General features: G+C 38.1%; 1 protein-coding gene across 1 annotated transcript in view; it reads right to left on the minus strand.

The window, feature by feature from the left end:
* OTOG (otogelin) overlaps positions 1-16,617 on the minus strand; it is a 165,279-nt gene that overhangs the window by 78,109 nt on the left and 70,553 nt on the right. The window contains exons 24-26 of the mRNA XM_077820059.1: positions 8,001-8,108; positions 6,200-6,338; positions 1,734-1,868 (exon numbers count right to left, since the gene is read on the minus strand). Of these exons, the coding sequence (XP_077676185.1) occupies positions 1,734-1,868; positions 6,200-6,338; positions 8,001-8,108 (382 nt within the window). The remainder of the gene's footprint in view (positions 1-1,733; positions 1,869-6,199; positions 6,339-8,000; positions 8,109-16,617) is intronic.

The raw sequence follows: 16,617 nt of genomic DNA on the forward strand, positions 1-16,617 counted from the left end.
ACGATGGGGATGATTTAAAAATTTGTCCCAATACTGAGTGATTATCACAGAGGAATAAATGTAAAGAGGATTTTTACCATGATTAATGCTGGATTTTTTGTGGATTACCTGATTTATATGGGTTTTTTTTGAGTGTTTGAGATTTTTTTAAACAAACATCTATGATTTTTCACATTTTCAGGGTCAATGAGAGTATGAGTGGGTAGGATACTAAAAATGCTGAACAGGTGCCCAAGAGCTGCAAAACTAAACTCAGCTGTTCCATAGGATGAGATTTTCAAAAGTGATTGAATTTCCATTGAATTCGACAAGACTTAAGCATGTGCTTAAGTGCTTTCCTGAATAAAGATTAATGTAATCATATATTTGAGTGCTTTCTTGAACTATATAGGGACATAGTCTGCCATCCTTTCTCACACTGAGTAAAACTTGTAAAAATTAATTATATTAATTATATTAGCAATAACATTCTGTATAAAGATAGCAGAATCTGACCTATAGTAGTGAAAAATCAGCCCAAATGGTGGAGCACAGGAGAAACTGGCACATATTTTATGCAATTGTGTGGAGTATTCTGAAATCTAGATTTATAGGATGAATTGCCACTTTAATGGACGGGAGACTTGACTGGATCCACAAGGTGCCAGACGGTTTTAGAATTAAAGGAGAAGAGTACGCAGAGGTAGGCCTCTCCTTTCCCTGGGTGTTATGTTGCCTGTTGGCTGGCCAGAGAGAAATGGGCACCAACTGGTTTCTTGCTCCGCACAATCATTAACTGAAACCATTGCCTGGGACCTCTCAATCTCCTTGCCCCACTTTAGCTGAAGCCACCCTCTCCTCCCCATAGTTATATAGTACAGGAACAATGTTTTTTAGAATACTGTGGCTCCAACTGACTTTCTGTTTTAGGGGTCAGGAAGGAATTTTTCCCATTGGGTCCAAATTGTCTGAAGTTGGTGGTTTTCTTCACCTTCCTCATAGCACCATGGATCGGAAAGGATTGAAATAGGATTTAGAAATTTAATATTGGAAATTGTATAAATGTTTAGTACATCATAAATTGCAGCCGGCATCCAGTATGGACAAAAAGGGCCAGTGCCCAGAAATAAGAGATCTGGGATTTTGCTGGTGGGCCTCAGGCCTAAGGGAAAAGGGGAGACCTGGAGTCTTCATAGAAAAAGGTTCTTCTTTGGTACCTTTAGTCTCCTTTGTAGGGGAAGTGTAAGAGGATTCAGCAGAGCAAGCTGAATCATAGGGGTAGACAGTTATAGGCTTTATGATAGGAGCCCTATAAATCCCACAGTGGATCCACCTAAATGCCTATTATGGGAAGATGGGATAGATTAACACCAAAAAGTAGCACTTAGTTGAATAATGTTGCAACCTGCTTCTTAAAGCCCATCCCTGTGTCTGTACTCATGCATTTGCGTGTCCTGATCAGCGAAGTTAATGGCAAAACTTCCATTGACTTAAACGGGGCCAGGATTCCACCCATAGATTTTAGGTCAGAAACAAGCATTATGGTTATCAGTCTGACCTTCTGCATAACACAGGCCCTAGATTTCACCCTATGATTCCAAGGGACTAGCCAAATGCAATCAGCATTTATTGTATAATAGATTCAAGCACTTGCAGGTTAATTAGTGTAGTTTTTAAGTATTTGTATATAAACAAGACCATCCAGTCCCAAATATACATTTTCCCTTTTTGCGGAGCTAAAAAGTGAAACTTACTGGATTTCCGGTGTCGTCATCAAATGTTATAAAAGATTTTCCAACATTAATGGAAATATACTTTCTGCAAATTATTCCAGTATTAAAGCAGTTTACATTTTCTGTAATGACTGAAAAACTAGTAATTGAAGTGCTCTGCAGGAAAAAACAACAATACAAAATATATAAACTGAATCAATAATACACTGCTATAGTTATGCATGATTATTTTTTTCTTTTCTGTAGCAGTAACCTTGTCATAAATATAAACGGAAGGGTAAACACCTTTAAATCCCTCCTGGCCAGACGAAAAACCCTTTCACCTGTAAAGGGTTAAGAAGCTAGGATAACCTCGCTGGCACCTGACCAAAATGACCAATGAGGAGACAAGATACTTTCAAAGCTGGAGTCGGGGGGGAGAAACAAAGGTTCTTTCTGTCTGTGTGATGCTTTTGCTGGGAACAGAAAAGGAATGGAGTCTTAGAACTTAGTAAGTAATCTAGCTAGATATGCGTTAAGATTCTGTTTTGTTTAAATGGCTGAAAAAATAAGCTGTGCTGAAAGGAATGTATATTCCTGTTTTTGTATCTTTTTGTAACTTAAAGTTTTGCCTAGAGGGATTCTCTATGTTTTGAATCTGATTACCCTGTAAGGTATTTACCATCCTGATTTTACAGAGGTGATTCTTTTACTTTTTTTCTTCAATTAAAATTCTTCTTTTAAGAACCTGATTGCTTTTTCATTGTTCTTAAGAGCCAAGGGTTTGGGTCTGTGTTCATCTATGCAAACTGGTGAGGATTTTTATCAAGCCTTCCCCAGGAAAGGGGGTGTACGGTTTGGGAGGATTTTGGGGGGAAAGATGTTTCCAAGCGGGCTCTTTCCCGGTTATATATTTGTTAGAGGCTTGGTGGTGACAGCAATAAAGTCTAGGGGCAATAGTTTGTACCTTGGGGAACTTTTAACCTAAGCTGGTTAAAATAAGTTTAGGGGGTTTTCATGCAGGATCCCACATCTGTTCCCTAGAGTTCAGAGTGGAGAAGGAACCCTGACAAACCTCAATGTGCTATAAGTATAGTTCACCCTAGGCATTCCTATATTCACACCCTACACACGACTGCAATAATATTTGTACAAAATATGCCTTGTGATGTATCATATGAAAGCTAATAACATGTTGGTTATTAATATAACTGTAAAATGCATGTGTTAACCTTATATGTGAAGTTATTAGTTCCCTCTGTATGATGTTACAAGAACATGTTTAAGACAAAGGCAGCCTAGGCTAGGTAAAGGTAATAAACAGGTCTGTTTACCCCATAGGGTTATTTTGCTAGCTATTATATCCTACTAATCCAGCCAGCAGTATCAATTAATATGTTTCTTTTTCTGAAATTAATCCATTTTATTCTTATACTTTATCAGTATTAATTCCTTGGAATTTAGGATGTGTTGAGGCATGTGTTTCCTAATAATAAGTTTTGCTGAAATGATGCAATTTAAGAAGCTTACCAGCCTGTAAGTTCCAGTAAGATCTGCTATATAGCAAAAAGTATAATCACTTATGAATATGTCAGCATAAAAGCTGGCAACCTTTGGCACAGATGAGAATGGTCCCTGAACTTTGGAGAACCAAAGGGAGGAACTATCCACATCACATCCCAGGTTTATTTGGCATCTACAACTGGTTGGTAATCGCAGGGTACACCACAACTTGGAGGTCATCAAGAGAGCCTAGGTTGGCAGTTTTGGAGTGAGATAATCCTTATTAATATATTTAGAAAGTAAGTGTCATAATCCACTAACCTATAAGACAGTGGTTCCCACACTTTAACAACCTGTGAACCCCTTTCACTAAAATGTCAAGTCTCACGAACACGCTCCTAAAAATGAATATTTCCAGGGATTTTCTCCTTTACCTGAGTATACATTATAAAAGCAGTGATCTTGGAAATATAACATTTGTTTTTATGACATGCTTATTACACACTATTTATTATAAATTATAATTTATCATTATAGTATTTGTATTACATTATGAAAATGGCAACACGCTTCCAAGATCTCACTTTTGTAGTATGTATCACTTTGAATAAGCCTGTTATAAGACAAGGTTCCTATGTTTCATCAAGGAATGTCAGATGCGAAACAGCATGAAGGTATTTAAGAAGCCAACTCAAAGAGTTCCTCCTATACAAGCATTCAGGTCTTGAGCAGTCCAGGCAAACAACGCATGTTACAATAAAGCTTAAACTTGTTCTTCATAATAATTTAAAAAACAATACTAGCTGCCTATTTAATTTAAAAATAGCAAAATATCCACCTCCCTTTCCATTTCTTATAAGGAGTCTTGAAGTTTAAATCTCCTCACTGTGATAGATATGCTTGCTTTGATCTGCTTAGCCCTTGGAAGTCCAGGGGCTCTGGGCTGCTGGCCCTGTGCTGCCCGGAGTCCCTAGGGAGAGCTCTGGCCACCATTAGGGAATTTTTTCCCGAGAACCCCTGTAACATTTCACAAACCCCCAGGTGTTTACAAACCCCAGTTTGTGAACCACTGCAAAAGGAGAAGGGTACCCATAAATTTCTCAGTGTATGTAAATAAGATTTGGGTATAGTAGGTTGGGCCTGAATTTCATAGGTCAGGATCCTATAAAATACCTTGTAAGAGGGATCTTCTAGGCTCTTCTAAGTTCTAGGCTCTTCTAACTCCTGAAGCTTTGGTTTCTTGGAGTGCTTTTTCCAGTTCTCTTATACTCTAGAGACTATCTTCTATCACACTATCAGCTCAGTTTGTGCAATATAGTATAACTACTCAACATTCCCTAACCATTGGGGAAGTCAGCACCATCACATAATCGGGCATGCCAGGAGTGAAGCTGGTCCTTCACTTCCTATTACCGGGCCCTCAAAGAAGGGGGTGAGTATGTTAGGTCAATATAATATAAACACTTATAATAGAAATGGTACCACCAGGAGTTTGGGAATTCTTTTACTGTTTTGCAGTTATAAGTTTCATTGCATTTCTGATTTTTATGTTAATTCCAATAAAGGTTTTATCAATTTGGTATTGTCCTCAGTGTACGTGTTCTTGCCAAACACCCTGAGAGTCCTCTCCTGATATAGAGCTCTCTGAGTTCTTGAACTCTGTAGTTTGAATTGGATAAGAACCTATAAATCTCCTGGTCGAATGCGATCAGTGGCGAGCCATAGCAACTAACCCATCAAATTCAGGTCAATATCTGTCATACACAAAGGAATATGGGTTTACTTCAATTTACATATTAGCAGTAAACAAAGCCATCAAGCTAAACCAGCAGGAGTTATCTAGAGTCTGAACTCAAGAGACAGAGAATTAACATGGCTCCTGCACCCCAGAGAGACACAGGAGACTGAATCCCCAGGAGGCTTTCCTGACTTGTAAGGCAAAGACAATTCCTTTGGTAATATAAGGGACAGAGAGAGACTCCATCTTTATCCTTCACTGTAAGGAAACAAAGGAACCAAGCAATTTGATCTCTGTGATGGGTCCTGGCCAGGTCAGCCAGTGAAGAACTGGAAGGGAGGCTGTGGGTGAGAGAAATCATTTTGAACAAAGACCGGATCTTGCTAGATTATGTTTTAGACTTTTAGATGTGTGTTTTTCACTTTTATGTGCTTATAAACACTTTTATGTGCTTGTGTCTCTACCTTTATCTCTTTTACTTGGTATCACTTAAGCCATGCTCCTTTGTGAACAAACTCATTTGACTTAATTATAAATCAATGATGCTGCATAAATTCAGTAAAGCGTGTCCTTCTAGTAAGCTGACAAATTGGAATGTTACACTAATACATTTTCTGTGAGGTTCTAGTGAGAAGGACTGGTCCCTGCAGTAGGATGATTTTGGGGCAAATTCAGGGCTAGAAGGGTACTAAGGTCAGTCTTCAAGAAGTAACCAAGTTGGGCAAAGCCAGGTTGAGGCTCGTGGGTTGTTGGTAGGCTGTTGGGGTAAGAGTTCTGGACCAAAGCTGTAAAGCCACAAGATACCCAGGATTATAAGACAGATGTTGACTGAACCCCTTACTGGCGTGGGTGAACCTCAGACCATTCTAACTAATTCATGGTCCAAAGTTTTAGCAGCAACAAAGTTCATAAAGTGACAGGTGAAACATCAACATAATGTGCAGTTAAGCAAGAGTTGGAATGGAAGCTGAATGCATGTCACAGAAACTTGGAGATACTCAGGCCCCATCTGCTTCCATTTGTTTCCATAGATGTGTACATTTTGTCTTTTTCCTGCTGGTATGTTTTGTTCAACATTAATGCAAATAATTTTTATGTGTTATACGCTATAATGTTAATCATACAAATGAAACAATAATGTGATATTAAATAAAGTGAAGATTTTTGAAAAAGTAGCAAAAAAATCTTTACAAGACTTGCAAGTTGCAGATATTTCCCCTATTTAATTTTTTATCTGGATTTGGGGAGACTTTAAAAAAAAATTCACCTTAACTAGATGAACCTTACAAGCTCCAATGAAGTCAAATGTGAGTCCATCAAATGTCCTGTAATGCCGATCCCCATATGCAGTACACATTGATGGGCAGGGATGGAAGATGCATTGAAATGACCCATGCTGGCAGATACTGAAAGAGTATGATCAATAGTGTAATATCAAGTGTAGAAACTGACAAATAATCGCAGTTATTTTACTGATCATTTTTCAAAGATTAGAAATATTAATAAAAAAGCAAAAAAATATAAAGTTCTATATAAAAAAGTAAAATATATAGATCTATCTATATCTATCTAAAATATATCTATCTATATATATCCAGTAAAAATATAGTTCTAAAAAGTGTTAGGAGTGTGGATAGATTGCAGACTGAAATGTTATGTAGTAATGATATCAATAAAACCCACCCTGAAAAAAAAATTACATGTTGAACTGATACAGTTTGAATTTACATCCACTGAACTGTACGTTGAATCTGTAGGTTCCATAATGTATCAGACACTGGAATTTCTTATACTGAACCAGTAAAAAGAAAATGGCCTCACTATCAATTTAATATGTTACATAGTAGTTCACATCAACAAAAAATCAAATACATGTAACAAGGAATAGCTTGTATACAATATAGTTGTTTGAACAGAGCCTGAATCTTGGAATCAGCTAGTGACACATTTGTAGTCAGTCCAGTTCCAGCAGTCCTTACTCCATCCTTAATTTAAGGGAGTTTTGCATGATAGAAAAAATTGAGATTTGCCTAAGCGATTTAGGCCCACATCCTCAAAGATGCCTAACTAAAGATAGGCACCTAAGTATATTTAATTATGTAAGCCTTAGAACCTAAATTCCATTTTCAAAGCTGACTTAAGCATTTAGAAGGCTTTCAATGAGACTTAGGAGCTAGAATCCCCAAGTCTCTTTTGAAAACGGAACTTGGGCACTTTGGGAAATTTTTCCCAAAAAAAGACCTTCAGGACTCAGCCCCTTGATATAATTGTAGCATAGCAACAACAGTTAAACTAAATATAGTATGTTATATATTTTCTTTTTCTTAATATGTATCTATGCCACATGTAATATATTTAGTTTGAAAATGAATAACTCTGATATACCTGTTGATTAAATGAATGGAAGTCTCATTTCATGAATAAACTATGGGTTGGATTCATCCTGTGAAATATCTGATACAATAGATAGTACTGTATATGGTGACTAATCATATTGAATTATACTGATTCATATATTATGAACTGAAGGAGTAGAAGTGAATGGTTTTAACAGGAGAAGCAATTGTCAGGAAGGTAGAAGTGGGTGCAAATGAAAGCAGGCTCCAATTCTTGTTAGTTGCAGTACAGTCTCCCTTTCTGACCCCTTGGCATGTAACTTATACCAATATATTCCCATTTAGGCTGTCTTACCAACGTGCAACTTACCCTGCCATTTACCTCACCTCTCAATTTGGCCCTATGTGTTTGCGTTTTATACCTTGGGATACTGATAGTCAAGATTATGATTCTTCTAACTCCTGCCTATAATGCGACTCCCTTTTTCCAAATAATATGCTGTTATTCAGTCACTTGGGAGTCTCTTGTGATAATGTTCCAGTTCTAAAAAACAGTTCTATTTTTAACATTTATTTGAAACAAATGTAAAAATAAAATTACTGGAGATGAAATGCTAGAAACTGGTTTGAAAAATATAATCAAGAACAGTAAAGCAAAACAGAAAAATAACTAATCATCAGATAAGGGAGGTTCTAACATGAGATTAAACAACCAGATAGCTTTCTGCTTACCAGGTATGACAGGAAGAAATGACTTTGTCACCTGGGAAGTACTCCTTTCCTTTCCACGAACATGGGCATTCATCTGGCTCAAAGCATGCATCACCATGTTTAACAAGGCTGTCAGAAAACATCAAGTATGCATTAAATGCAAATATATTTTTCAGATCTATACATTTATAAATCTTTTCACTGCTCTTTTAAATAATTTGTAATGAACTCCACAACATTTTTCTTTAAAAAGCAGCAGCAGAAGCAGAATTTTAAATCCTTTTGGGAACTCAAAAATACATTTTTTGATCCTAATACAAGTTTTTACCTTTGTAACTTGTGTTTGACTAAAGCATATCTTCCAGAAAAGCATCCAGCCTTGTTTTGAAGACATCAGGAGATGGGGAATCCACCACTTCCTTTGGCAGTTTGTTCCCATGGTTAAAACCCTCACTGTTAAAAAATTGTCCCTTATTTCTAACTTGAATTTGATCCCCTGGTTCTTATTTCTTTTTTTTGCTAGATTGAAGAGCTCTTTGATACCCAGTATTTTCTCCTCACACGTGCTTAACCTTCTGCACTGTGAGTGGCCCCATTGCCTTCAAAAGGACTACTCACAAGAGTAAAATTAATCACATGCATGCATATTTACAGAATCAGGTCTTACGTTTCTTACTCATGATTATAAAGGTAGTAACTGATGGAATAGATAAAAAATTGGAACTTCAAGAAGCGTACGGGAAAATGTCTGGGGATTCTAACAACAAAGGAAGAAAGGGAGAATTCTTGTTCACCAACACAAAATATAGCAACAAATACAAAATTTAAAATAAAACCCTGAAACCAACATACCAGGGATAAATAAATGGAAACAGTAAAGATGGACTTAATACATGGAATTATTTAAATTTACACAAATACTGGGAAAATACACAGTAAATGATAAATGAACTATTAGAACAGAGTAACAATTCTCCAATGAATCAAACATAAGTTATGTGTAAATTTTTTTCTTGTACAATTTGATGTACCATTGGTGATGGGAATTCAAAAAGGTCCCAAAGACACATTAATGGATTTCAGAAGTTTCAGTTGCCACCAGTGAAAAAGATTTAGAGAATGAGAAATGAGAATTTTTTTAAAAATGTGAATCCTTAGTTATATACAATAGTAGGAAGTAGACCCTTCCTTGTAATCCTTATGACTCCAGATTGCACTGAGTTCTACTAGTGCAAACCCCTATTCCTGTGCAGAAATTGTGGAGAAAAACATGCTAATTGGATAGAAAAGGGGAGAGGGATCCCTTGAAGGCTCCATAAGATCTAAAATTATCTTAATTTTTTTTTTTAAAGGAGAGTTTAGACATTTACTGGCTTTGGGCAAGAAATAATCGTTTAAGTATTGCTGCCAGGCTGATGTTGGTTTCTTTGAAAAGTAAGTACTTTTTAAGAATAAAAGTTCTTCTCTGCTACATGTATGCAGAGAATTTCCCTGAGAAAATCCATTAGACTAGTCCAATTTACTCAGAAAAGTCATATCTGTTGCTCACCATTGTAATATATGTGTGCTAGATTATCTGAGTCAGGGGAGCAGCTCATCATTGACAGTCATATCCTGGACAAACTGGTTGGTGCCACCATTTTATTCTCTGCAGGAACGCAGAGGAAAAATTAAATTATTGCATTAAATGCATTCATCGCAGCACTTGTTCTTTGTGTATACTGGATGAATTAGCGTTTTGTAAACCAAGTTCTGTGACTATAACCTAGACCCCAATTCAGTATGATTTAAAACAAAAAACAACAAGAACTTCTCCACTCTGGGGCTCTTTTACTGGGAACACAGTAACAACATCAGGAAAACAAGAAATCACTAAACTGAAAGACTGTAATTTTCTTTAGAGCATTTGAAATGTCCTTTGTAAGTTATACCCATTTCAAGTTTTCTGTCGCTTATTGGACAGTTTAACTACAAGACCAAAATTCCCACTGGTTTAAGCTACAAACTGAATAGGCCACATTCAGAGACAAAGAGAATCACATTGACAAGCTAAGACCAAATGCAAGTTCCATCTCTGTAATATTACACTGGATAAAATAAGTGATAACAGCTCTCTCTCTTGTAAAGCCAAAGAAGTAGGTTGATTTCAACAATCTAAGAATTCATAACAATATGCCATCTAGAGATGCCCAGAACTCTCCCTTTTCTTCTGAAGTATCAGGCATTATTTCTAACACCTATTTATGTGCAACCTAAAGATCAGTGCTAAGGGTATAGCTTCCTACAAACTCAACTTGTACTGAATCAAATTCACTGCCACCCTACTAGGCTCCTGCGTTCATTTAAATAATGTCCATGGGGGTGGAGGGGAGAATTATTAGAAGCAAAAATGGCATTTTTGAGTGAACAAAAGCCTAAGGAATAAATGCTTCTCACTTTTGCCAAGCTCAAGTACCTGAGCTTGAGAAGTAAAGAATCATCTCCACAGGCTGCACCAGCAAAAGAGTCACTCTATGGTCACTACTGTAGTGTTGGCCTTCTGTAGGCTCAGTGCATGGTGCACTCGCTTCCCTCCTTTATGCAAAGTCATATGGCCAGTGAAATACCCTGGCCCCACCCACAAACCTGCCTCTGGGGTTTCTCTCACCCCCTCTGCAAACTCCTCAGATTTTGCCTGCAATGATCCACTCATGATGCAAGGGTATCAGGAAGGAGGGAAACTGCAAATACCAGCTACTGTGAGTGTACGCCAATGCCATGAACAACATCCCTACTAGCTGACAGGGGAAAGAGAGGTACAACAAAACTGATGTACCCAGTGCTTATTATTAGCATTACTGTAGGACCTAGTGGCCCCATTGTAGAGGATTCACTTGCTGGCCTAGTGGAGTTAATTTGTTCCCGGAGAATGTTCCTGCTTGCGGAATTATGCTGTTGTAACATTAATTAATTGTCACGGCACTTTAGAACTCTTGAATAGTCAACTTTTTATAATTGATTGACAGGGCTGCCAAGTGTCAGGCATCTTCTGCAACCCTCCCATTTTGTATCTGTAATGGGGAGACTCACCTCTTGAGTGCCTCCTAGCTGCTGGGTGTGGTACCACAGTCCTTTTTACAACCCTGGCGCCCCCTGTGGGCTACTATCCAACTTTGGTGGGTTTTGAGAGTCCTCCATAGTCCATGGCATGTCATAATTACTATGCAATTATCAGACAGTTGAAGCTCTTTACCATCTCCAGTGTGGTTAACAGAACGGAGATTTCACCACAAAGAAACTTTTCTAACGTGGCCTCCTGACCTCCTGGAGAGGAACCTCCTGGGATAACATCCTTCAGAGTTAAGGATATATTTATTGAGGTTCAGACCCCTTTCAGGGTTACCAAAAACCAGGGATTGCACCGTTTTGCCCACAGCTTTTAGTATCTGACTTGGCAACATCCACTTCTTGTTCTTTTTGTGCCCATGCTATTTTATGAATGGCATTCAGTAGGTTAGGAAGATAAAAATTATCCTTTTTCCTTTGGTAGAGCTCTTCTTTTTAGCAGAGGGTGGGTTGTGGCTTTTCCTTGCAGCTTTGTTGTGATTCCATATCACTGGACCTAGGGCAGGGCAGCTCTGAATTTCATCAGCTTGTGGTCCCTGCTGGCTCAATCCATCTTTATGCTGCAGTGATTGCACTCTGCAGGGTTCTAAGCCTTTTTTCAGGATGGCTATTTCAGCCTTCCCAGCTCTTTAACTTTAGCCACACTGGACTTCAGCCCCAGCTGGACCTTAAGCAAGTTCTGAAGCTTAGTCAGGTCCTTCTGCAGCAACAAACATTGCTGTTCCACCGAGTCTTTTTCAGTTCTGAGATGGGCCAGGTCCTGTTCCTGCAGTATAGCTTGGGCTAGGATCTGCTCCCTTGAGGAGTGCTTTATTTGTGTTTTTGCAAGGCCTTAACCTTTTGGACCTCTAGCATGTGCATTTGTGCCATTTCCTCTTTGACCCTATCCTCTGCCACAACCTTATCTTCTACCTTTTTCTATTCCAGTAGGAGTTGGGTTTGTTGGGTGGCGATAAAAGTTACTACAAGTACTGCAGTAGTAGACACAAACACCGTAATGGTGGCTGTCAATACTAAATCCTTCACTGGATGGTGAATCCACATCCTTACACCATCTTCCTGGGTGCTTGAATCCTTACTCCATTCTTCTGCAGGGATTCAAGCTTCCTGGTTAGCGGTCACTATGCTTTATATTTCAATGTCCATGCTTTTGCACTTTTGACACCTCTCTGCCCTCTCCTGGACCATCAACCTCGGTCCTCTCAGTTCCTCCATTTGCTCCAGGAGGTGGTTGTTGGCTCAGACAGATTGATCCCATGTCCATGCTTTTGCGCTCTTCACACCTCTCTGCCCTTTCCTGGACGATCAACCTCAGTTCTCTCAGTTCCTCCATTTGTTCCAGGAGGTGGTTGTTGGCTCAGACAGATTGATCCCACTATCCTATGAGCATCTTCTTGCTCTGCTAGTGTGCTTCAAATTTACACCTCAGCTTGCTTTTCATCCAGACAAGCCCTCAGAAAGTTAGTGACTGTTCAGGAGTGTTTCTTGTGTGGAAATTGTGTTGATTAAATACACTGAGCTAAATTTTGTCTTTGCCCACCAGCCACAGTATTGCCTTTGTGTGAGTTGCATGTATGTAAACTGAGGGCAGAATTCAGCCCAGAGTTTAGTCAGAGTCAGTATTTCAGTGAGTGTAAGGTCTGTGTGAGAGAAAAAACAGAAAGAACTCTGTCATTCATGTCTGACAGAGAGGATAATATTAGATTTTCCTGAGCTGTGGTTGTCTGAACTTCCTGTTCACATACAATTAATCAAAAAATGAATCATGCTTTTCTTTGTATGAATGTGTGTATATGTATATGTGCAAGATGAAATATTCTGAGTTTGTGTAGTTTTTAGCTGTAGCATAGCAGAATAACAAGTTATCTGCTAAATGACCAACCTTATTTTATGGTTGAAGTAGTTTTCAACAAGGAGGACAATTCAATCACAGTTAGCAGATCAGTAGATTCACCCATCTTTGCCAGGTAATAAATGGCAGCTGTTTTTTGGATTCAGATCAAATAGCTGCCTGCTTTGTACTTTGCACAATGTTAGCATGAGAACCATCTGAACTGTAATATGGATTAAAAAAAAGACATCCAGCCATGTGTTGGCTTGACTAGCTTATGGTTCTTCAACTACACTCACAGAGGGGGAAAAAGTAAAATAACTGTAACTATAATAACTGTAAAATAAATTGGTTAGTCTCTAAGGTGCCACAAGTACTCCTTTTCTTTTTGCGAATACAGACTAACACGGCTGTTACTCTGTTACTAAAGAGGTAACAATAATATAAAGCACTGTAGTGGTGGACATTAAAAAGTCAACATTTACAATCAGTTGTCAATCAGTAACACAGATATAATATGTTCCTATGCTCACAATGGGAAAGAAATGTGGCTTCTCAAATTTCTGTGTGATAAGTGTTGGCAAATGTTGACTTAAATGGTGATCACTGTAATAAGCATTTAAAAAGTGTAACCTGAAAATGCAAACAATGTATTTCAAAGTCTCAAAATGTCATTAGAACAGGATACAATGTAATGATAAGTCTATCTCTGATATACTACAAGCATTTTCTGGAATTCATTAGCACCACTAGTGGGAAAGAGGTGCTTAGAAAATAAACAGACCTGGCATTTTGGGGAGATCCAGAAGCACTGCAGCATGTTAGAGAGCAGCAAATAAACACAGCAAATTGTATGAGAAACAAAAGTATTTACTTTTGCTTCTTTATATATAGCACTAGAGGCACATTCAGTCTTGAGGAAACAAAACAAAGTCTCCTTCCGTCCCCTTCCTTGTCTCAATAGCGTACTATCCCTTCAGTCATCCTATAACAATACTTTTGAAAAACTGAAGTCAACACCAGCAAACAGCACTTCACCAGTATGAATATCAGATCTGGAAGCACCCAACCGGAGGTGTTACTTCAACAGATGCTGATTCAGCATAGGGTGACCTGATGTCCCGATTTTATAGGGACGGTCCCGATTTCTGGGACTTTTTCTTATATAGGCATCTATTACCCCCCCAACCTCTGTCCAAATTTGTCACACTTGCTATCCGGTCACCCTAATTCAGCATATGTAATACCATAATGCCTTCATGGGCAGGTAGTGGGGTACAGAGCCAAACACGCCTCCAACACTTAGTCAGACAGGTATCCACTTTTCCTGAGGAATTCAAGTATTTATGAGTGGCCACCCCACATCTCTGTTTAACCTAAAAGAACAATGAGGGGGGAAAGATTAATAAGGGTGAATCATCTGGGAGTTTTGGAATACCCGTTAACAAAGAGGTAGAGTGCATATTGTTTTTAGTTTTTTCACATTAAGAATGTAAAATTAAATGCTCTTTCCTTAAATCCTGTGTAAATAAAAAACATGAACAAGACATTTGGAAAAGAAGATATTTTGACATGTACCAATAGGACAGGACTTACAACTGAGCTTTGAGGATTTATATCTTGTGCCTGGCGCAATGGATATGATCACCATGACACCACTCAAAAGTATATTTGTCATAAAAGGTGGCTTTATAAAATATTGGAGAGAAAATTACATTCCTCCTATATTGTTAAATTTATCTGGCCATAGACAGGTATTTTTAAAATTACATTAAATGCATTGTTTACTTTGTGCAAATTAAAAAGTGATGATTTTTCTTTTTTAAAAACCTTCCCGGAATTCATTTAAGCTTCTTACGTGTTATTTGATCTGGTATGCCACCTGTTTATTACAAAAATACAATAAGAAGCAATTTCTCATTTTTGGTGGTGGGAGGAAAGCAGGCACAATATTTCTGGATGGATTACAGCATCTCATTAAACTTGGAATGCTCCAATTTTCAGTTTACTTAATATCATCTTTTTCATGGTTCTAATTTATAAGAGCAAGCCTAAGCCTAAGGAAAAAATGCCCCAATTGGTCAACTTTGCCCAATGTTAGCCATATATACAAGAAAGAGTGTTCTCAGGGACCGTTTTTAAATATATCTCCTTCCAAAGGTGCAAAGCAGGTCTAGCTATAGTAGAAAGCATTTCATGAACTGTGTTCTAGTCTAGACTGGAAAAAGAAAAACAACCTCCTCATTACTGTTTAATAGATGAAAAAGTATGATCTGGAAACACTAATGTCAAAGCATAGTACCATGAAACTACATATCTTATTGATTTTCTGACTTGGTGCACCACAAGTCAGAAATAATTGTTTGGGGATTTATACTACCCGGAAAAATATATTCCAAGTCTGCTTCTTGTACTGTGCAAGTGCCAAGCATGGTCACCTGCATTAAGGCTGGTTTTAACCAACATTTGACTAAATCATGTTGTGGATTATTCCTTGAGGACATGCTTGAATGGCCATTGGGCACACTGGTCATGGTTTTTATCTCTTTTACACTGGTGTGAAGCTGATGGGCATAACAGCTACTTTCCATTTAGGTTAAATGAGGGAACATAAAATACCCCTTCATTTAGAGATAGCTGAAAAAATTGGCCACCCAAAACACAGGCTACATGTAAGGCTATCTTATAAATATAAATCTGGAGCAAATCTGTGTAAGTCAAGTACAGGTAAAAGGTGTGACAGCCAATCCTATGGCCTGTCAGGACACGGTTGCTGCAGCCAATGTGGTCAGGGCCTTTAAAGGGGGAAATGTCATCACAGGCAGACTGAGATTTTTAACTGTATATAGTGACACAATTTATCCAGAATATTCAGGTGTTATATCAAGTAATAGTATGTCCAGGACACAAAAATGAGACAGATTCTAGAATCAGATGTTTCACCTTCCTTTACTGATATAGAATCCCAGCCTCCTTTCCAGGACCCTTTTTTGTGTCTCACTCAGAGAGGTCACTCCTACTAATTCTTCCAGATAAATTTTAGTAACATAGTAGACCTCTAGATGGTCAGCAAATAGCGCAGAACTAAGAAAGAGCCAATTCCATATCATTCGATTGGTATCACTGAAGTCCTATGGGAAAGGGATGAGTGGCAGGACTACAGGGTGGTAGTTGTGAAGAAGCAATACTACAATGATGCGCACCTTTGTATAAACATAGATCACAATTTTCTTCCAACTTCCAAGGCCAAGGGCTGAGGTTTTTCACTTGCATTGCTTAGTTGTGAGATGGTAGATGATGATCCCATCAAGACCCATTGATAACACAATCACTAGTAGCAGCAGTTGTGTGACAGTTCATTTTTTGAAAAAAGATTGATGCCAAGATTAGTGACATGGAGAAATAAGGGATGGAATATTATTACAATGGAAAAAATCACAGCTAACTTTATACAAGGATCAAGCAGATTTCATGATGTGTGGTTATCATTTTTGGAGCTTGTACAAAATACATACACAGATAACGATGAGGCTGATCAAACACAAATGGATGTTGTAAAGGTGACAAATATTCAGCAGAAGCTGACCAGAGCAAATGATTCCCATATGAAGGGACATATATAGCAGCTGATTATGACTTAAATGATGTAGAGATGGAAAAATATCAGAAGGGAAACACTTCTGGAAGATCTAATAAATAGGT

The sequence above is a fragment of the Eretmochelys imbricata genome, chromosome 6, assembly GCF_965152235.1.
Source record: "Eretmochelys imbricata isolate rEreImb1 chromosome 6, rEreImb1.hap1, whole genome shotgun sequence".
NCBI classification, from domain to species: Eukaryota; Metazoa; Chordata; order Testudines; family Cheloniidae; genus Eretmochelys; species Eretmochelys imbricata.